The 23,092-nt window shown below is 40.5% G+C and overlaps 2 protein-coding genes across 3 annotated transcripts in view; one reads left to right on the forward strand and one right to left on the reverse strand.

Moving 5' to 3' along the window:
* DNAJC24 (DnaJ heat shock protein family (Hsp40) member C24) overlaps positions 1-21,884 on the forward strand; it is a 33,069-nt gene extending 11,185 nt beyond the window's left edge. For both annotated transcript variants that reach the window (XM_038138812.1, XM_038138813.1), the window contains exons 3-5: positions 12,268-12,406; positions 19,060-19,128; positions 19,967-21,884. In XM_038138812.1, the coding sequence (XP_037994740.1) occupies positions 12,268-12,406; positions 19,060-19,128; positions 19,967-20,091 (333 nt within the window). In that variant the 3' untranslated portion in view covers positions 20,092-21,884. The remainder of the gene's footprint in view (positions 1-12,267; positions 12,407-19,059; positions 19,129-19,966) is intronic.
* The window catches only part of IMMP1L (inner mitochondrial membrane peptidase subunit 1), a 32,250-nt gene continuing 30,111 nt past the window's right edge, over positions 20,954-23,092 (reverse strand). Inside the window, exon 6 of the mRNA XM_038138811.1 lies at positions 20,954-21,113. Coding sequence (XP_037994739.1) covers positions 21,045-21,113 — 69 coding nt within the window. The 3' untranslated portion in view covers positions 20,954-21,044. The remainder of the gene's footprint in view (positions 21,114-23,092) is intronic.

Below are 23,092 nucleotides of genomic sequence, written 5' to 3' on the forward strand. Positions count from 1 at the left end.
CAGCTCTTGGGAAGCTGTGGGTATCAGAGTACTTGGCTTTGCCTGCAGAAGGGTTTTCCTCCCCAGTTTTTCAGTACTTTAAACAACCCTGCTCAGTTTGGTTTTCTGGAGTGCTTTTTCTTTTTATTGTTTGGGTTTTTTTCTGTAATAAAACAGAGGATTTGGGAGTTTGCTTTCACATGCAAGTAGCATTTGCTTAAACTGTTTTCCTAACCATTTGTTTGTCTGGAGTTTTTATATGACCAGGGCCACAATAATCCATGCCTAAACAACGGAACATTGTTCAATGTGATATTATTGGTGTAAATTATGAGCATAGGAGCCAGAAATTTAGAAAAAGTCCAAAATTCCCTTTCTATTTTTACCTTTCTACTACTGTAAAATTAAGTGGTTTTTTCCTCCTTCATTCCTTTGCTGGTTTTTGATGGATTTTCTGTTGTTTTTTCTTCTCCTGCTGTATAGTGTAGTTTACAAAGGGCTTTTTGAAGTACCACTTGAGGCTCTTGGGTCACTCTTCATAGGAAAATAAGGAGCCATGGAAAGAAAAGAAAATGAAAGAGAGTCTGTTTCTAAAAATGCACCTTTTGGTAACCATAGCTTCTGGTTTTTCTCCTCATTTTCATTAGTCAAAGAATTGTTTTCTTCTGTTTGTACAAACAACAGTTGATATTCTTTTCCATCAATAGAAACTGAAGCTTTTACACTTGATTTTTTTACTCTGAAGGGCTCTAAAGTAGCAAAGAGTGTGGAAGTTCAAAGTAGCAGGGTGATGCTACAGTACCATGAGAAAAGCAGTTGCATTTTAAGTACATTTAAGCAAGATACCTTCAAAAAAAAAAAAAAAAAAAAGAAACCCAATGTGGAAATTAATGAGTTTGTGACAGTGTAAATTAGTCTGTGGGTTTTTTTAATTGCACTTTGAGGACTTCAGTCATTTTCAAGAGTTTGCTGCACTGGATTGATAGTCCCATCCTGTGTTTTCACTGTGCAGCTGTCAGTGACTACCCATTTTGTGGTTTTTTGTGTTCTGCATACCTGTTGCACATTGCTGTGTACATTTAATCCTTTTTGTTTGTTTGTTTTTAATTCTTGCTGGTTTTAAAAGATTGTCCGTGGTGTTTTCCATGGTTGTCCGTGGGTGTTTTCTTTCAAAATTATCCACTGGGTAATGAGTAACTAAAGTGTATGGGGAAAACTCCTTTTTCCTCCAGAGTGCTGTCTTGGGGATGTTTTGCTGCAAATACTTGAGTTACAGCAAGTACTTCCTTAGAGTTACAGCTATAGCAACAATTGTGTTACCTGAAATACTTCTGTTCTGGTGGATTTTATTTGTCTCGGACAAAGGTGTAGGTGTGCTGTGCTGGATGTTGTGTGTAACAGTGGTAATTTCTGGCCAGAAGGTTATGGAAAAGATGAATAATGTGTGTAAAACATGCAAGCAGTGGAATATTGTGTGGGAAGATTGATACTTGCACAGTAGTTTTGATCATGGCAGATTATAAGGATGAAGAAGGGACAAGACTGGGCACAAATTCCACCAGCTAACTGATCAATGAGAAATGTTAGGAAAAAAATCATGGAATAGGTAAGTTCTAAGAGATGAGAAGGAAAATGAAATGGTCATCTTGTATTTTTCCACAAATGAGGAACATTTCCCATGAGAAAGGCTCATCTTGGAGATGGGCAGTGCAGGCTGTAATTAGTGTCAGGGCTGATAACAAGAGCAGGTAGGGCAGGGCTAAAGTGTTCAAAAGCTTAAAGGTTGTTTGTGTTTGGGGGAAGGAAGGAGGAAGAGATGGATTGAAGTCATGAATCAAGTGGATAAATTCCTTGCTCTTTTGTCCAGCTGGCTTGGGACAGACATCTTTTGGGGAAGTTTGAATCTCTCTATGGAAAGATGGAATGGCCCAGAGAGCTCCTCACTTTCTGGTTCTCCTCTTTGCACGTGGAAGAAGAGACTCTTTGCATGTTCCCTTCTGACTTCTGCCAGTTGAGTGAGCATGTTGGAAAGACTGATTGTGGGCTAGGAAGGCAACTTTAAGACCTGGCATCATCCTTTTCACAGAAGTGAACAAGTTCCACACTTTGGAGAGAATACTTTGCAACATCAGTGAAATACAAAAAGCACCTTCAGAGTCATCTTGTCTTGTGCTGTTTTGAGATAAGAGCACTCCTCTCTTTTTTTTTTCTTTTTTCTTTTATTTCTTTTTTTCTCTTTTCCTATTTTTTCTTTTTTTTTTCTTTTTTTTTTTACTGTTTTTTCCTTTTTTTTCCTTCTTTTTTCCCTTTTTTCATTTCTTTTTTTTTTTCTATTTTTTCTTGCTTTGTGTACAAGAAAGGCTGCGCTCCCAGCAGTTCAGCTTAGGAAGACTGTAGGGGACGGAACAAATACTGAAGAACATCAGGAAACTTTGTGGCTCGCCCTGGCCCCCGTTGCTGGGCCAGTGCCGAGGAACAAAGCCGGGCTTTGCTGTGCCCTGCTTAGCATTAGGTGGCAGTAGCGTGTTGTATTTGGCAGCTGCTTTGTCCTTGGCTTTTTATCTCTGGTGTCTTCGGTGCAGTTTCATCAATGGAAAAAACGTGTATTTGATTCCTCGCAGTTGTTCTGAAATGCTGATTTATGGTGGCTGTGGCTGTGGGGCAGCTGTCCTGTGTGCATAGGTGGGATTAGTGTGCTGGAGTGTGTCCATGACTTATTTCCTGGCCTGTGGTACCTATCAGTGATAACATTACCCACACACATTCTGATGATAAATATGCTGTTAATGGCCAACTGGGTTTAGTTCTGCAGCCCTTACTTTTCATAAGCTGTTACCATAGCTAAACATAATATAGCCTGCTAAATGAAGTAGGTTTGGGGCCTTTTTTTTTTTTTTTTTTCTTTTTGTCTCTATTCTTAGATAAAAAACAATCTTAGGCTCAAGAGAAAGTTAGTAGGAACATAATTAACCTTTCAGCTCAGTGGTATTATTGTCACTCCAGGTCCTGGACGAGTGCAGTTACCTTGTGACCCTTTTGGGAGGGTGTTTCTTCCCTTCATCCTTGCTTCTCCCAGGTAAAGGATCTCAGGGATTCCAGAACTGTGTTGCATTGGATTAATTGGGCAGGATGATCAATTAATGGAAGAAGAGCAAGAAAGTGTTGACAGAACACGCTCCCTAATTAGTACCTGATGGACCATGTAGGCCACTGTGATGTTGTCTCAGGGTGGCAACTGTACAAGACCTTTATATGGAAAATAGACCTGTGGAAAAGCCAGGAAGGAAGTCTTCATTGCTGAAATATTTCCCTTCCCACTGCAACCTTGGGGGCGGCTCCATCCTTCACAGAAGGGAGGACATATCAAATTCTCAACCCTGTGTTTTGTCCATGTCATGCTCTGAAGTCATGTAGCCTTCTGTTTGCTCAGGTATTTGTTAACGGAAGAGCTGACCTACAAATAGGTTTCTTTTTTTTTTTTTTTTTAATAAAACTGTTTAGTTTGAGAGAAACACGAGGGCAGCAAGATTTCCTGATGATTCCCATGATCAAATGGCAAGCAGAAGGATTCTAGGTGAAGAGCACCACAGTGCTCCAGGGTTCCACCCCAGCTGGTTTTGGGTTACACAGCAGGGCTGCAGAGTCAGGTGAAACTCGTGAATTGAAAAGCACTGTGAGTCTAGGAAGGTAGGATGCCAGAATTATTTAGTTACTGGCAATTAGTGGGGTTTTCCCATTCATTTGTATAAATACATTGGTAATTAATTCACATTCTTCATTCAGAAGTTCCTCCTGCAGTTACAGAGGTTTAATGTTTACATGGTTAAAGATTTTTTCAAAACTAACTCGTTTTCTCTTGCAGTTTAAACTCCTTTGTTTTACTGAGATAAACATCTTCCTGTTTCAGAATACTTTTATTAAGTAAATAACCTCTCTTTTTTGTGCATGTAAAATAGTGTATTTTTTTACCCTGCCCTGATTTTATAAGTTCAGCTGGTGAAGTTGGAAAATGGCTTCTTTCTGTGACCTTTCAGTGAGTGCCACAGGGTGGGGGCCAAGTGCACGTTTGTCACTTTTTTCCCTGATTGTCACAGGTGGCTACAACGTGCTTTTCTTAAATTTTATTAGCCAGAAGTTCAAATTCCAGTTTAATAAATGAACTGATCATTTGGCCTGTGCTCTGATTTAAAACCCATCCCAGAATGGATTGTGCAAGAAGAACACTTGGGCCCTAGAGCACAGCAGGCAGCCTGTGCTGTGTGCACTCTGCCCTCAACCAGAGCAAATGCTCATTTGGAGGCTTGGGTGCTCACCTGTGGCTGACACAGGCATGGAAAAGATATAATATGTAAAAAAATAAAAATATATATACAAAATATATATTTTATATAAAATGTATGTAAAAAATAAATATATATGATAAATATATAATATATGTGATATATAATATATATTATATGTATATAATATATAATGTAGAATATAGAATAATTTATATGTTATATATTTGTGTATAATTTGCATAATGCATTTTACATATATAATATAATATACATTATATGTACAATATATTTTATATATTATTATATATCTAATCTATAATACCAAGTCTGGGGTTAATTCTGGTGCAGGCTGATGGGGATTTGTGGCTGAAGGTGTTCAAGGTGATGATGGAGGTAAAATTAGCCCAAGTGTTAACTGTGATAACAGAGCTCTCAGAGTGTTGTAACTGCATTACATGGTTCCTTCTCTGTGCTGTGTCCAGCAAGGAGATTGCTCAGCTTTACGTCTTGGTGCTTTATCAGCTGATCTGGAATTTTCAAGACATGCTGCATAATTTGAAAATATTGCTACAAGCCCTGTACTGGGAGTTCAGAACTGGAAATGTGCATTTCTTGCAGGATTTGGGGTGATGAGAGGAGCCCACTCTCCTATACCATATTAAACTTAGCTGATAGTGTTTCAGATGCAGAAGTTTAATATCTTTTAATATCTTTAAACATTAATTTATTGAGCCCTGAGGCAAATAGAAGCAGAATGACTTGTTCATGAGGGCTGGGGGCCTGGATCAGCCACATTTTAAACTGTCTGAGGACAGAGATTTTAGGGTGGGTACCTGCATTAAAAAAAAAAAACAAACCCAAAGTCAGTCTGAACTTTGCAGTGGAGGCAGGGTTTTCCCTCCAGCTCTCACACTGATCTCTCCTGCTCACAGTCTGCAGCAAGAGTCCCTCTGATGAGCACTTCTGGATCAAAACAGCAAAACTCTATCTCCAAATGTAATTTTAGAAAGAGGAGGAATGCTGCACTAAGCTTAATTGTCCAAATTTGCTGCCAGAGCTATGGGAAGATGAAGACTGAACACAGTCTTTCTGTTGAGAGAGAGAAAAAAACTGAGTACAAAGGAAAAGTCAGCCTACCATAATATTTTGATTTTTGAAATTATTGTAAATAGTTGTTGATTTCTTAGATATTTATAGATGTGGCTTATATATTGTGGCCAGATTGAGAGATTTTGTTTTAGGAATTGTAATTACTTTCTTACTAAATTGTGTCCTCATGGTCTGTAAATAACTAGAGAAATGGATGCAATTATATGACCCAATCCAGCCCTTGTTTAGCAGTTAATTTCTCCAGATTTCTATGAGCATTTGTTCAGGCCTACACAGATTTGGTTGTTGGTTTAAATCTAGCCAAGGCTGGTGGTGTCTTAATTGCTACCACAGAGCAACCATTTGGCCTGTGTGAGATGGATGTTGTCAAGGTACCTTCTGCAAGGCAGACATTCATCCACTGGGAATGTATCAAGAAAGTTTTCATTAATTGGTCCCTTTGTTGGCATTTGTGGCAGAGCAGCCAAAAACTGAGTATGAACAGACACTGTGTCAGGGGGTGAGATTTATTGGCAAGTCTCAGTAAAAAGTGGTATTTACTACATATATTGTAAGCAGGGGCAAAGGAGTTTCCTCCTAAGAACAGGCTGGCATTAAATTTACTGAGGTAGGGTTTTTTTCTAAGGCAGGGAAATGTAACAAGAATTCAGCTTCAGTCAGAAGTTAAATAGGAAATAGCCAGTTAATATTTTTCTGCTTAACGTTGACTGTCTTGCAGCTTCTTTTTAATGTGATGTGAAGTGTTATGATGGGCTCTGTGACGTACAGACAGATTCACATCGACCTATGGATGTGTCAGATGAGAACACTTGACAGGTTTTGTCCTGCCTTCATTTGCTTAACCTGTAGATAATGACAATTACAGTTGATAATGTGGGCACGTAGAATAAAGCATGACAAATGTTTTTAAACAGCTCCCGATTTCCAGTAGTTCCCAATTTCAGTATTTTTGTGTTCACATTAATTTCTGCGTTTTGATCTTGTTGCTTTGTTAAAAGGATGAACTTCATTGTATTGCAAGGAACACACTGGTACTGATTTGTTCATTTTGTCTAAGTGCAGCATGATTGTTTAATTTTGTACAGAGCAAGGCTGTTTGCATGAGGCTTGCTTAAAATCATTTTAACTTTTTTTTTTTATGCATTAGTGTGCTATAAATAAAACAACAGTTTGGACTTAATACTCTGAGGGGCAGAAGTTCTGATTCTGAAATTTGAATATATTGCCTGTTGGATATTGAGCTTTGATAAAAGAATAAATAGATTGAACTCCCTGATACTGATAATGTGATTTAAAACTGCTCGATACTAATCTTTGCAGTTCCCATGAGGAGTCAAAGTTTCATCCTCTTGGATTCCCAGCCATGAGTCTGGCCATGTGGCTGGGAAATAATGGCTTGGGTTTCCTCTCTCCATCCAGCTGCTTCCAATGTTTTCCCCAGCCTTATTTTCTGTTCTGAGCAGCAGTGTCCAGCTCCCTCTGCCAGGACAGGGCTGTCGGTGCTGTGTCCTGCTCTCATCCTGTGTTTATCCAGGGCCACTTCCACCTCTGTCATTTTAGTCCATCCAACCCTTTGCAAACCAGTTTTGTATGGCTTGGATCTCTGGATCTCTTCTTTTTGCAGTTTTAATTCAGTTCTTTCATTCATCAAAAATGTGCCTGCACCAGACGGGAAGTGCTCTCTTTGTCAAGTTTGGATTGAATTTCTCTTCCCTGACCATGGCTGAGTGTTTTTCATCACTGCTTATTTTTTTAATATCGATACACATCTTTTTTACACATTTCAGGTGTTGTAGTGTAGATTGTGAAAATTGGTTTTTTAAAAAAGGTAATTCATAGTTGGATGGAAATGTTTCTTCTCATTGCGTTCCATGGTTAAATAATGTCTGGCTATAAAAATACTGTAGCTGCTACTCTGTGCCTGACATGGAGAAAGGGTTAAGGATGTGAGCTAATGAGTTAATTTGAGATGTTAATATTCTATCATTTGCTCTTGCTTAAAGGTCAGGTTTAGTCATTAGATGTAGTTCATTCACAGGTAGAAATACTTGGTGCATCTAAGTAATCCTCTGGTAAAATCCTACTACTTGATTTACTCAGGGCACATCTCCAGCTTTAAATATATCCCTTATTCAAATAAGGCACACATCCCCTATGGAAATAAAGCAGGAATTCAAGACTTGTCTGAACTTGTCAGTTCAATTTAGCAAGGTGATTCCATGAGACTGTAGATGATTTCAGAGTTTAAAATCTTCAATAAATCAGGTTGTTTAGAAATTTACTGTGCTGTAAGTGTTGGTTTTCCTCACTACTTAATGGTTACTTTATGACTCATAATAGTAAGTCCAGAATAATTTAACTTGAATTTTTGAGCTCTGGTGGTTTCATCATCATTCTATGCCTGTCATTACTTTTGAATTTTAGAACCTTAAAAATGGTTTCCCCTATGGGGAAAAAAATCTAAATGGTGTATAATAAAAATTTTTAAATCTGAAAATACTTCTCCAAAATAATCCTCTCAGAAGAGAAGGTCAAGAATTTAATGCAGCTGCATTTGATTTGTCCTTTTTATATTACTTTTTATTTTCTGCTGAAGATTTCTGCAAAAGCTTGAGAACTTCACAGAAAATATTGGAAAGTAGGAAAGACAAAGCTGTAGAAGGTAGAGAGTACTCCTTAGTTGATCCTGGAAAAAAAATTAGAACTGATTTCTCTTCAGTTCCCTCAGTCAGAAAAAAAGCAAGTTTACATTTTAAGTGGCTTACTTAAAAGTTATGCTATTTCAGCAGGGAGTAGTTTTTTATAATTATCTGTGAGAATACACTGTAGTAGATTTACTTCCTTTACAAAAAGTGATTTAAAGTTTGGAAGCAGTAGTAGCTTTCCTACAAAATGAAGTCTCCTGGTTTGATGTACAGAATTAGGGATGTGGTGCATCTTTTGTTTCTGGAGTGAATACCCTTTTTACACAAGGCAAAATAGCCATAGTAATGTATTAATTACTAAATGAGGAGGGATAGCACTTTTTAAACCTTTTCTAAATGACCAGCTTTTTCAATCTGGTGTGGGGAAAAGCAGCTGTGAGTAAAAGTTTGACCACATTGAGTGGTCACATTAAGTTGTGTATTCCACAGTTTAGGAGGAGATTACAAACCCAGTGTAAAACTCAGGCCTGTAAAGCTTCCACTAGGGCTGGATTCAGCTGATCCTCACTGGGTGCTCTAAATGTGTGTCTTTCATCAGTGCTTATTATTTGTGGAAACCCAGGGCACTGGGAATATTTCTCTGTCTGCTCTGGGGTGTCCTGACGCCCAGGGGAGCACTGACTTTGACCCTCATTCAGGGAGAAAGTTTCCTGGACTGTTTGATAGGCTAGAATCCACAAAAGTGTGAATTAGATTATAGAGAGCAGTGTAGGTGTATCACTCAGGTGAGAAGTTTAGGTTTTGGGTTTTTTAGTATGTTGATGAAGGGCACAGGGTGTCGTCCTGGGTTTCTTCTTCATGCTGCTTCTTCCTTCTTCTTCATGGGTTTGGGTGGCATTTTGTAATTGGGCAGAACAGTCTGCATTGGGGGCACTTTGGGATCAGTTATTGGGTTAAAAGGGAAAATAATCTAGGTGTCAGTTCTTAATTGGATGGTTTAGTGTTAAAAGACCTTGTACCAAGAGATTGTTGGCCATTTTGTGCTTTCTAGTGAAAAGCTGCTGAACTCATGGTTGTGAGACTGTTTCACTGATAAGAAATAATAAATACCTGAGTTTGAACATAAACTATTGTCTCCAGTGCCTTCAGTCCAGGCCCAGAGAAACCAACAACTGGGACCCCCACAATTATTTAATATAAATAAGCATCTTCTTACACATTCCAAGAGGAGTTGTGGTGTAGGTTGTGAAAATTGTTTTTTTTAAAAAAGGTAATCCATAGTTGGATGGAAATCATATTTCTCACTGCATTCCACAGAGAAAAATGTCTCCCATGCAAAACCATGACAATGAATAGGGAACAGGAGATCACCAAAACCCATCCTATTTCACCTCCTGCAATACAGAACCAAAGCCCCAGCTCTGCTTCTGCAGGCAGCTCCTCTGGAGAGGGAGCAGGATCAGACACAAGAATCTGGGAACTAGGAGTGAGGGAAGGTCCCAAAAAAGAGTATGATTTACATCTGAAGAGAAAAGTTTTTCACAGAAAGGGTGATAAAGTTCTGGAATGTTCTGCCTGGGGAGGTGGTGGAGTCACCATCCCTGGGTGTGTTTAACAAAGCCTGGATGTGGCACTGGGTGCCAGGGTCTGGCTGAGGTGTTGGGGCTGGGTTGGACTCCATGATCTTGAAGGTCTCTTCCAACCCAGCCATTGTGTGAATTCTGTGAAGTATTGACATCAGTGCTTCCTCTGAACTTCAGTACTTTTGTAAAGTGTCCTCTGTGTTTGAGTGGCTGAACAGAGTCTATAACAACTGGAGAGAGGACACTTCGTTTGCTCTCTTGGAGAGGGAAGAGCAGGACAGTTGAATCAAGAGTGGATTTTTGCTACAGACAAATTCCTGGATTTTGATTAGCAAGCTAATCAGTGGGAAAATAAGTCAGTAAGAGCATAACAATAAGTACATAAATCCAGATGAAATGGAGTCACTGGAATAAAAAAAAAAATCATAAGAGGAGTATGAGAATAAAAGAGCTGATGTTTGAGGATTTTTCCTAGTGTAGATGTAGTTTGCTAAAGGCATTAGGGAAGAAAGGCCAAGAGAGGAAGGAGCAAATAGGTTCAGAAGGCATGGAGACCAAAATGGAGAGAAATAGATACAGATGCATATTTTAGGGAGTAGGTCCCCTACAGTGGAGTTGATGAAATTGTAGTCTTTCTAACATAAAAATTGCACATGCTGCAGAAACTAAATTTTCCAAATCTGTAGGAAAAGAGTTAAGGGCTATGTGTTAAATCTGAAGAATAATTAATTTTCTGCATCAATTATTATTTTTCCACAGTATTTTTTTGGTGTGTGGCTTCCTGTATTTGGCTGTCTCCTTCCAGTATGGTTCAGAATAATTTCTCAGTCAGACAAGGTTTTGGTGCAGCAAAGGGAAGTGAGACCAGTTTTGTGAGAGTGTTTTCTCAACATTGTTGACAGGAGAGAAGCCAGTATGCTTAGCTCTGCTTTAGGCAGTCAGTCAGTAATGTTGCTGTGTGTTTCTAAGAAACTGATCTGAGAGGGTGTGGACTTTGTGGCCAATCCAAATACCTAGCAGTTATTTATGTAGAATACAGTGACTTCGTGCAATGACCAAGATTTTTTGGTTTTGTTTGCACCTTAGAATTTTGTCATCTTCAGCTGGAGAGATGGAAAAGGGACGAATCTTTACGGATCACAAGTGTTCTTCAGCTGTATTTTCAGCAAGTTATAAGGTGGTCTTCAGTCTTGAATGCAGAGGGGACTTCAAGTGGAACAAAACCAGGATTTTGTACATATGTGAGGTTGGAGGGACATCCACCTGTGTGTGGAAAAGCACCTGTTTTTCCACCTGAGGTGGAAGCATTTTGCTCACCCATCCCTGCTGTTGTTGTACAGAGGATTTGTGTGGGTAACAGCCATCAGTGCCAATGACAGATCCATCTGTGAGCAAACAGACTCCAGCAGAAGTGCTCCTTTACATTTGGGATTTTGTCAGTTACACTTCTTACTACTATTCTTTTCTTTCCAAAATGAATTATAAACTCGGAGAGATTAATTTAATCAGAAATCTGCTAAATCACTTATAGAACAGGTATTGTACACCTTGAAATCTGCTTCACATTTCAGTGCCCCAGCTGATGTTGGTATAAAGGGCACTTAAAGCTCCAGAATAAGGGAAAACTTGGTCTGTGACACAGTTATCAGCTGGTAGGCCTGATTATATTGGAACTTTCTCAACTTAAATGCTGTTTCCTGTTGCTCCTTCACATCTACTGAGCAATTTAAAATAGCAGAAAAAGAGATTACTGGAGAGGAATTAAAGCTACAGGAAGATGCAGCTTTGAGGCTTCCTTTTCAGTAGGCATTGGAACCACTCAAGTCAGAATGCTCTGCTCTGCACAAATGAGAAAGAAAACTTGTTACCATTTTAATTATTATTGCCTATTTAACGTGGGATTTCTTGAATAACCATGTCCTTGAATAATCATTTCTTAACTAAAATGACACAATTTTGTAGCCAGTGATCCATGATTTTAAGTATTTGGAAGGGCTATTGATTCACTGAACTGGAAGAAATTAAAGATGTTCGGGCATATTTTCAAAAGTAGAATTGCATGTAGTATAAATTATATTTGATCATGTATATTTTATTTACCATTTAAATCATAAAAAAGCTAGGCACATGTAATGCAGCATTCAATTTATCTGTAATAGCTTTAACTAAACGTTGGTGCTTATGTTTAAATCTGTGTTTATGTTTAAATTTTTTAATTTTCTTTTTTAATTTTAAATCTGTGTTTATGTTTGTGTTTAAATATGTTTAGCTCTGTGGAGTGTCACAAGAGCTGCCAGCAGCAGCTCCTCTTGTCCCTGTGTCGTGGTCCCCTGCGTGTACCTATTTCTGTTTGTGCTAGTCACTCTCTAGGTAAATTGTCCATAAGGCCAGTGATTCCATCAGCAAATTATCCAGAAAATGCCATCAGTGCATATGGTGACACTCGTGCCACTGGTGGCTCTGCTGCCATTCCAGTGGGATAATTAAATTGGCAGCTTCCTCTTGTGCCCAGCGTCGTCACCTCCCTTCCTTTGGCTCCTCAGCTTAGACCTTCTCCTTTCCTCTGTCGTCCTAGCTGAGTATCAGATGCATTATTGAGGCTCCTCTCCCTCAGTCCTGCTCACCTTGAGTCCCCCCAGCCTTTTCCCTGTTGTTTGTGGTTGGCAGTATCACCCTGACAAGCAGGAGGCAGGCGTGGCGGCGGCGGAGGCGGAGGAGCGCGTGCGGCAGTTCATCCAGATCCAGCAGGCGTGGAAAATTCTGGGCAACCAGGAGACAAAAAAAGAGTATGACCTGCAGCAGCGTGGTAGGTTCCTGCCAAGGAGTGCTGGAGTGGCAGCAGCTCTTTAGATAAGCAGGGGCTGGGCGGGGTGGTTGGATGGTGTTTTAAAATGCTGTTTAGTGCTGAATGGAATCTTTCTTTCGCTCTTGTCCTACTTTCAGACGTGGATCCATTATTTATAGCTTGAGCTACACATACATCAGCTGCTGAAAACACAGAATGACTTCCAACAAAGCGTTAGGGGGCATTCTTCCTGATAGTTTCAATTATTATGGAATTTATACTGATTGCAGACCTTAGCCCTTTTTATTTTAGAAAGGTAGCTTCATTAATTATTCCTAATTTTAAGTTTTATGCTCCATTTTGTTGCAGTGTTTTAGATGTAAGCATTAATCCATCTACACCTAGTGTTCTTTGCGTATGAATTTATAACCAGAACCATTAGGACACATTCTTTTCCGTTGTGGGTGTTAGGTAGCGTTCATAATTCATCCACAGCCTAAAGTGGCCTTTCTAAAGCAGGTTTGTAAATAATATTTCAATATAACATATTAACTAGGCAGCTCTGGCATGCATTCCTTTTTATAGCTCTCAGAAAATAGCTTCTTAAAACAGTGACAGGCTGTTGTGAGAAAGAAAGGGGGGAAATGTAGGTCAGGTCTGTCACACATGGGCTACCATTACATGAAGTGATAGGCTGTCTTTCTGCTCTGGCCTCAGGATAGGAGTCCCTCAGCCTTCCATTAGAACCTTCAATAAATGTATATCCACCCTCCATGTTAATGGGGGGAGTCAATAATAGTGGCTTGCCCGTGGGGAAAACACTCGGTGGCACTCTGCAGTGACACACTGGGGCCAGCATTGACGTGGAGCCACCACCACTGCGGAATGTGCTGATAAAAGGCCACTGTCTGTGCAGCTTGTTATTGAATTCCTGCATTGTGCACTGGCACACCATCAGCCCCTGGCCCTCGTGCTGATTTTTAACTCCCCACAGCTCGGAGACACAAAGGCACCATGGCATCACTGCAGGGTAAAGAGGGTGCTGGAGACACACACGGGGTGAATTCTCCACTTAAAGAACTGCAGTGGTTTGGATTGTTAATTTGAGATTTCTCTGTTAATGTACTAATGAGTGTGGTGGGTTTAGTGTTGGTTAATCACCAGTGCATTTACTAACTCATTTCCTCGATATAGGATTAGGAGAAAGGTAAAGTAGGCTTAAAACTTTACAAGGGTATAAAGAAAAATTTATTAACAGTAACCAAAAGAAAGAGTAATTAGAATCAGAACAAAACTTCTAGGACACTTCTCGTGGCTCATCACTTCTGTGAATGCCTCCTATACAAAACCACCACAACAACCTTGTATTTCAGACTTCATGTGGCTTTGGGAAGAGAGGGGGAGGGGTGAAAACAGAGTTGTGGAATAAGTATTTTATGGAAAAAATTGGATCTTGTTCTATTAGTAATGTAAACACTATTAAGATCAGACTTAAATAATTTTTTCATCTCAAAGTTATTTTTCAAATGCCTGAAGGTGATGTCAGAACAGGAATTTCTGCTGCCCAGCATTCTCATGCTGTTGTACTCTTACCATTGCAATACTGGTTGTACCTTCTCTTTTCACAAATTGTATGTGCAGAGGAAAAAAGAAATACTAGAAATTAAGTTGGGAATCTTTTCAGTATGTGGTGAGTTTTACCTAAAGCTTAAATTCAGACTATGAGGTTCCATTTTGCCTGGGTCAGGTTCATCCACTGGAGTAGAGAGCTCCATCAGGATCTTGTTTTCCCTTGGGATTTAAGGATATATAAATATGTCCTTAATCTATAAATTAGTTTTGACTGTAATTTGGAGATTATCTATATTTTCTGAGATTCTTTTGCATCCAGATGAGTTCCTTGAAAAGCCATCTCCAGATTGTGTATGAAAGACTTGGTGAATGAAGGAATCAGACTGTACCTCTGCTGAGGCAGGTGTTTGGTGATGGGACATTCTGTTTTAGCACAGAGGGTGCCATTCCCTGTGTGTCAGACTCAGCCACACCTGACACACATGTGCAGTGCTGCTGCATTCTTTCCAGCATGTTCCCTGGCAGCAAAATGATGGGGAAATAAATTCTACTTCTTTGAATGCCTGTCAGGCTGCTGCTGAAGCCATGGTTCTGGACAAATTCGTAGACGCTGCCGTAAAGGCTCACAGAAACAAAGGAATTGAGACAGCAGCTAAGGGGAATAGTGATGAGAGAGAGAAAACAGCAAGTTAGTAAGGTGCAGAGGAAGGCCAGGAAGCAGGATCTGAAGGATGCCTCTGTGTGTGTGTGAGGGTGGCTGCCCACCAGCAGGAAGCCCTTTGCACTACAGTCTTTTCCCCATTTCCCAGATTATTGGTATGTACCTTCTTGTGTTACAACAAGTAAATCTTAACTACTTGGCTCAGAAATTCAGTAGCCAGAGAAGTACCAAGGAGATAAAATTCTGTGGGGCTCTTTGGCTTTAATTTTCTTTTTGTTTGAATTGTTGAGAATAACAAGTGAATGTGCTTTTATATCTTAATACTGCTTTTCTCTGAAGGTTTCTCAATAATCTCCTAATTTTTGGTGCCTTCAGGCCATAGAATTAAAGGGGAAGGGACAAACCACAAACTGTTCAGAGGTTAGACTCAAATCCTTATCCAACTTTTTCTGATCTGGAAAGAATGGCCCTTTTATATGTTTTCTGAAATTTTTTCCAATTCATTGTTTTGCCATATAAGAACACCTTTTTATGATGGTGAATCTTTTGCTTACAGTCCCTGTGAAAAATTTGGGGGATGGAAAAAAAAACAGCATAATAATTTTACCTTTGAAGAATGGACCTGGGTTTTTTTGTCCATAGATTTTTTCTTAGATTTTCCCATTATTTGTTTGATATCCTACTTAAAAAAGATGAATATGCAGTTAAAATCAAGCTTGTCTCTGATAATTACCACAAGTTTTTAGTGTGGATAAAACCTGTTTCACATTTTGCACATTAGAAATCCCCTGGACCCCAAAAGTTCATGCTCTTGTCACACAGATGGAAAGAAGAAAAACTTCTCAACAGAATCAGAGAATCACAGAGGCTGGAAGAGACCTTCCCAGGCCATCCTGTGAAGATCAATCTCCCACCTCAAGCCAGTCCTCACAGTCAGTTGCTCAGCCTGGCTTTAGTGTCTCCAGGGGTGGAGATTCTTGAGCTGCTCTGGGCAGTCCAACAAAAAGTTGTACTTAGTTTAAACCAGCTCATTTTGTAGTACCTGGTCATTAATGCAGGCTTTGCTGACAGCAGCAGAGATCTGCAGTGTGCCAGGTTATGCTCTGTGTGTGACAGAAGTGGATGTTCCTTCTCCAGCCATGGATTTGTGCTCAGCTGGAGCACAAGCCTTTGAACTCTCTGGAGTTAAATCTCATCTGCAACAAGTGCAGCAGGATTGTGTTGGTATTTCTATATCTCTTTGTTAGGAAAATTCTTAACATGACTTCATTAAAATTTCAATTTAAAGTGAGCGTGATTGTTTTAAATTGAGACAGCAGCTAAGAAAAGACTCAGAAAAGTCAGAAGAGTCTGAAAAGACTCAAATTTAAGTAATTGTTTTAAAACTGAAAAGCCTATTCGAAAAAATTAACTTGTGAAAACATCCAGTGAGTACTGTGGTGATTTTTATGCAGAGCAGATACTGTGAACAGTATTTGACTGACAGGATGTATCTAGAAGTCTAATTGTGTTAGGAAAAAAAAATCAATCCTAAGTATGTATGCCAGATAAAGAGCTAGAAAAATCTTTCAAGTATTATGACTATTTTTACTATAACCATAAACTGTTAAAAGGGTTGAATTTCCATTTACTGCTCGCAGCCCTTTCCCTCAAACTCAGCCTTAAATAGCCCAAGAAATATTTATTGTATCTCCAAGTGAAACTTAAATACCTTTCCTCTTTTACAATTTCTGAATGACCCAGCAAGAGCTCTAGTAAAGCTTTACTGAACCAAGCTGCTAATAGTTATTTAATGTTGTTCTGTAGCCTGAAAGAATCTCAGTAGATTTTTCCTTTTAATCTCTTTGAATTGCAGGCTCATAAACCTCTCTGATGAGCCTGCCAGTGTTTTCTTAGATCCTGCAGTTGAGACAATGGAGCTGCAGAATCCTTTCACCTCTTGTTGTCAGACAAATCCAATAGATGGCAAAGCCAGGCAGGCTGTGCTGCTGGGAATTAAAATTTGTTTCACAAGTTCTGGTCCTCACATTTCCCCCTGGATGTTCAGGGTGGGTTTCAGAAGTGACAGCTCTGTACACAGAGTTTTACAGCCTGAGCAGACATCCCAGAACTCAGCACTGGGACATTCCCACTCTCCTTGGGGCTGGGAGGGAAAATGGGACACCAGTTTGCTTCAGACAAGCACCAACAAGGAGCCATGGTTGTAATAACAGTGATACAGATGAAATAAGGAAGGGCACGAGAAATGTGAGAGCCATTGGGTTGGATGTTCTGCTTGCAGAACAGACTGGGCTGTGCTTCTGTTTTTAAGGGCTACCTCTGTTTCTGCTGTCTCAAGGTGCATTAAGCTGGGTAATGTTTTTAGTAGGAGACCTAGATAATAAAAAAGCTTCATTTGTCTCTGGAAAATGTTCCTCCTGCTTGAACCAGACAGGCAAATAAATGCAGTGTGCAAAGCTGCCTGACAAGAGCTGGTACTGGATTATGTGGGAAGTCAAGAGTACTAATAGAAAATTTTTGGTTATTGAGATAACCAGATATCAGACTTCTGAGAATCACACTCATAGAATATGCTGAGTTGGAAGGGACTTAGGGGGATCACTGATGGCCGTGCACAGGACACCCCAAGAATCACACCCTGTGCCTGAGAGCATTGTCCAAACACTTCCTGAGCTCTGTCAGGCTGGTGCTGTGAGCACTGCCCTGGGGAGCTGTTCCAGGGCCCAGTCACCCTCTGGGTGAAGAACCTTTTCCTGACATCCAGCCTGAACCTCCCCTGACTCAGCTCCAGGCCATTCCCTGAGTCCTGTCCCTGTCACACAGAGCAGAGATCAGTGCCTGCCCCTCCTCTGCCCCTGGTGAGGATGTTGAAGACCACCATGAGGTCTAAGCTCAGCCTCCTCCAGGCTGAACAGACCCAGTGCCCTCAGCAGCTCCTCACACACCTTCCCCTCAGGGCCCTTCACCTTCCTCGTGGCTTCCTTTGGATGTTCTCTAATGGCCTCATCTCTTTTTTATAGTGTGGCACCCAAAACTGCCCCAGGACTGGAGGTGAGGCCACCCCAGCTCAGAGCAGAGCAGGACAAATCCCTCCCTTGCCCAGCTGGCCATCCTGTGCCTGATCCTTCAGGATCTGAGCATCAGATGGAGAATAACAATCTCTCTTCAGCCTGGGAATTTTGAGGAGGATTATTTTTGCCCCCCCCCTTTTTCTTTTTTTTTTTTTTTATGTTCAAAATTACAATTGCAGGGATGAATTAGAAAAGCTTTGTTGAAATTCTGCTCCCTGGGCTTTGTATTATACCATGTTTGGAACAGAAGAGAGAGCAGACTTTCCCTCAGCTGCTTCTTCATTACTTTAATGGTTGGACTCAATTGTTTCCAAGGTGTTTTCCAGCAAAAATGATGCTGTGGTTCTGATTCACAGTTATTTTATTTGAAGTATGGTAAGAATGGAGGAAGTCATGAATTTGCATGGTACCAGTGCTCTTCAGGTGGCTCACCTGCCCTTTTTGTACATTCTAGCAGTGAGGCATGACCTAGACCTTCACCACCAATCCTATAAAAGTTTTGAGAGAAATCCTGCTTCATTAATTCCAAATAGGAAGCTCTGGAAGTTTTCTCACTCAGTTTTTTGTTACCTGTAGATGTTGTACACTTTTCATTTCATGCTGTACTCAATGTTGGAAGAATCTGGAGGATCAGATGGCAACAGGTCTCTCAGGCACTGGCCTGAACTTGACTTTCTTCCTGTGCTCAGAGACTCTTTCTCATAAAAGAGCACTTGGACTGGTCTCCCCCTACAAGTGTTTTTTGCATGACTTATTTCTTCTGCAGCATTTATTTTTTTGAAGGAAGCCCAGTGGTGTTCTCACACACAGCATGCCCTTGGCGCTTATTGGAAGGTTTTTATTTGGCTTCTCCTTCTTGCTTCTCCAGGAATGGGGCTGCCTGAGAGATACTGAGATGTCTCCATTTGTGGAGATATTTAAAATCTGCCCACCCTGGTCAGCTTGTTTCAGCTGCCCTGTCGGTGCAGGAGGCCTTGATAGGTGATCTTGAGTGCTCCCTTTGGACCTCAACTGTCCCACAAATCTGTGAAAATACAGGTTCACCTTCACCATTTCAGCTCGTGGAACTGGAGTTACAGCCAGAATTTGAAAGGCACCTACATCAAAACAGAAGTTTGCCCCTAATTTCACACTAGTGCTCATTTCAGGGTCTTAATTCAGTAATTTGTTGTCACCATTTATTCCTCCTGGCTACAAGAGAACATGTTCCAGCTTATGCAGATCTATGGAGACTAAAATTTTAGAGAACTACATTTTGAACTGATACAGTGGTCTAGGCAGGACTCTGGTAGGGACCAGATTCACTGCTAGATTTATAAAACCATTAATTTCTGAGAAAAGACTGAACATCTGTCATGGTTGCTTTACAGAAAATAATCTGACAAAAGAATGGCCACTTCATGAACAGATTTATCTTGAGGACATGTCCTGGAATGAAGGTATGAGTGCCCTGCTGCTGGTTCCTAATGCTTTTCTTTGTCCCTCTTAATGTTTTCTCTTTTTTTTCTGCATCTTGCACCATTGCTGTCTTACTTTAAGTGCTGGTTTGGCTGTATTTCCTGCAACAAAGCTGTTTTGCTCTCTGAGATTACCTGGATTAGAATGTAATTTTCTGTTACATTTGTTTTCCATTCCATCTACATTTCTCCCCACCTTCACTTGCAGCACCACTTTTCACCCAGCTCTCTTCTTGTATAACTGAGAGTACGTAGATTTTTCCCATATCTCTTGTGCATCTTCTTGTCCTTCTTGTGATGGTAGAATGCCTGTGTTTCTTTTTTCATCTGCCACTGTTCCTTCCCTCCTGTCTATTGCTCTGGCTTTTCTTATTTAATTGCTTTTGGAGTAAATGGCTGATATTTATTTTTATTTTTTTACTTTTTTTTTTTAAAGTTGTGAGGAAAAAATCCTACTTTCCTTTCTTCTGTTTTGGTTCCTGGGTTCGTAGCTTGTTTTTGGTTATGACTAACACCACTTAGATTTTTCTTTTAGTATCATCAGATTGTGTACCTTGTTATTACTGGAGTTTTTGATTTTCTTTTTTTTTCAGGGGGGAGACTCCATTGGCCCTGGTTGTTTAATGTAAGAATACCTCAATCACTGAAACATTTTGAGATTATTTTTTGAGCTACAAATGGTAGCACAGATACTGATACTTAGAACCCAGCAGTGGGAGGTTATTTGTTACTAAGAGCAGCTTCGTGAAGAAAATTCATGAAGAATAAATTCTTGATTCTTCTCCAGCACTAAAGGTGGTTTTGTTTTCTTTTTTGGCAGATGAACAACTCTACTCTCTGTCCTGTCGATGTGGTGGGAATTACAGTGTCTCCAAGAGTGAAACCAAAGATGTATCTTTGGTTTGTTGTGACACATGTTCACTTGTTATCGAGATCCTGCAATGATTGTTGCAGTGAAGCACACCGAGTGTTACAAACTTTTCAAAAGACTGGACAAACAGGTGACAGAATCTGCTAAAGAAATGTATGTTAAAGAAAAAGAGGGCACTACAAGAACAAGTTCATTCAGGGTTAAAAATGACAAGTGCCCCTTTGCTCACACAGCTCTGCAGACATGAGGCTGGGCTTCTTCTGCAGCTGAAGAGCTCACTACTCAACACCTCCAACCCAGAACAGGAGTTTGTACAACTGGAGTGCATCTCCTGATCTAAAGGTTTCTCTCCCAGCAAACAACAGAGTAGCTTCTTCCAATTTCAGTCTCAAGCAGCTCTTGGGCCCTTCTTCTTAGGTTAAATCCTTTTAACAGTTCAGATGCCAAAATTCAATCAGGAGGCACAGATGTGAGAACGCTTTGAAGATAATGAAGAGCAAAGTTCAGCAGTAGGAAACAGGACATTTTCTAAGCTAAATATTTAAGTTCATGAAATCCTCTCAAGGGCTGGAGCCTAGGAGGAGGAGGCAGAGGCTGGCAGCTGGAAGCAGTGGCTGTGCCCATGACAGTGGCATCACCTGGGCAGCCTGGAGCAGGAGCACGTGTTGAGCTGAGGCTCTCCATGTCAGAACAAATGGAGTCATCATTCCTGAGAGGAAAGCTAAGGAGGAAGCTGTGCTCTGACCCCACTGGGCAGTCAGAGGAAACCCCACAGCACTCCCGGGAGTGACCAGCAGGTCTGGAACCCCACTGGTGCTGTGTTCAGTGCCAGCCCTGGCACCACCTGCTGATGGCAGGCACTTAATTTTTGCTGATGACACAAGTGTATCATTCCCACTCTGAAGTTAGGTGTAATCTCAGAAAGAGATATCTTTGTCAAGTAGTATTTGTGTTTATTCTAAACAAAAATAGTTCCATTCATTTTAGTATAAAATACTATGAAAACTGTCAATAGTACTTAAGTCTTTTAATCATCAAGAAATCTGTGGCCATTGGGGCTTGCACGTAGAAATCCAAAGTCATTCAGAGGCCATATCTGTAAAATAAAGAACAGTTACAAGAGATTTAATCACAAGCCAAAGTTCAGTGTTTTCATTTGTTATTGAAATAGTTTCATAAACATCATCATTTTTTCTCTCTTTGGTAAAGAACTTTGCTCACTGATGCGCTTCTCTTACTAGGAGTAATAAATCCTGTGCATTACAGGGAATCGTTCCATAGTGTGAATTTTACAATGTATACAGGAGATATGATTTGCTATGGAGAGCCTCATGAATTCCATTACTTTTTTCACCCTTGGAAATAAATATGTTCCTAAAGAGTGTCTTTCCAATTCAGTGTTTTCTAGCTTGTAAAACTCTTCATGACTTTAAAGACCAGGTATGTGTTTTTTGGTCCATCTAGGAGAAAAAGTACCACGCACATGGGACCTCCCTATGGTGAGGTGTATTTTTATTTTATTTGTATTTTCAATATGGGCCTTTGAACTGGAAATACCTAACCTTGGAAAAAAAGATCTGTTGGCTACAGGTAAACTTAAACAAACTTCGACAGGAATGAAGGGGTGGAGTGCCTGCCACCACCCAGGCTCTGGATGAAGCTCCTCTGAGCAGGGATGGTTATTTCCAAAAGAGCACAACTCACCACCAAGTACAGGTGTCAGAGAGTGATGCTGGCCAATAAACAAATCTTCTCTCCAGAAATTACCTGTAGAGCTGTTCATGTACTGAATGCTCCCAGGAGTACTTTGCTCTGCACAGTCATTAATTACATGTAGGATGGTCTTGGATGCAAAAAAAAAACAAAAGGCAATAGGAAAGCAAGGACATTCATTTACTCATTGTCCTTTGTCTCCCTTGAATGTCTGTGTCTCTTTCAAAGATGGCACAAGGGGCTCAGCAGGAAGAAGGGAAAGATGAGGCTGAACAATCAATGTCCTCTGTGACTCTAAGCCCATCAAAATTTCACAGCCCCTGCCCAAGATGAAGCAGCCTAGACAGTGAAAGGTGGGCTGCTACCTTGTTCCCAAAGCATCTGTCAGTATTTTGGTTATCTCACTTATTTTTCCTTAGAATTTAGTCTTAAGGTATAAGAACAGCAACCTAACGTAATCCTGAGTTCATGGAGCAGCCAGAGCACAGAAGGAGTCTTTGCTACTCTCTGTGTGTTGTGAAAGAGTAATTGTCTCATGTAAAAGAGGAAGCACAGGCAAAGGCTGAGTTATTTCTACCCCTGTGATCTGTCCCCAGCACCAAAGGCTGTGCCAGGAGAGGCTGAGGCAGCTCAGGACAGGCCTGGCAGGAGGCAGCAGCAGCAGCTCTCTCCTGGCTGGCTGGGGCTGTGTCCTCTCCAGGCTCCTGGCAGCACTGTGCCCCATCAGGAAGGCAGAAGGAGAATCATGCTCAGGACCTCAAGTGGTGTCCATCAGGAATAGGCTCTTGTGCAACATCTCGGACAATTCTTGTGGTTCTGGCATGTGCAGTCGGGGAGGAGCAGGAGGAACAGCTGCTGACACAGAACCACAGAGGTGATGTCTCGTCTCTGTGCTGATCAGCTGGTGAGCTATTTTAAGTTCCTCACAAAAATACAGATACAAGCCAACAACAGAAGGGTATTTGTGATCTTGGTTAACAGCAAAGCTGTAGAACTCAAAGCTGTCCAGAGGGCTTGTGCTGGCTGCAGGCTGGGTGTCAAGTCTTTGTTTGGCCCTGAAGGCAAGCAGAAGTAAAAGGAAAGAAAAATATCCCATGCAACAAATCTAAGCTGATCTCAGTAAAGGCCTGGAGAAGGTAGTTTTTTAGTCTGTTCACTCCAGCACAAATCTCATTTCAGGCAACTCAAATCGCACCTATTGCAACTTGACTTTCTTTCAGTGCAAGTAATCAAATTAGCTTTAAATGTTGCTTTGACAGTGTAGTTTGAAATTTGTCACAGTAATCTTAGTGGTAGAGTTAGAATGAAAATAATGTTTTATCTAGTCTGCATGCAGGGAGAACCTGAGAAACAATACTGGTG

This window comes from Motacilla alba, chromosome 5 (assembly GCF_015832195.1).
Source record: "Motacilla alba alba isolate MOTALB_02 chromosome 5, Motacilla_alba_V1.0_pri, whole genome shotgun sequence".
NCBI classification, from domain to species: domain Eukaryota; kingdom Metazoa; phylum Chordata; class Aves; order Passeriformes; family Motacillidae; genus Motacilla; species Motacilla alba.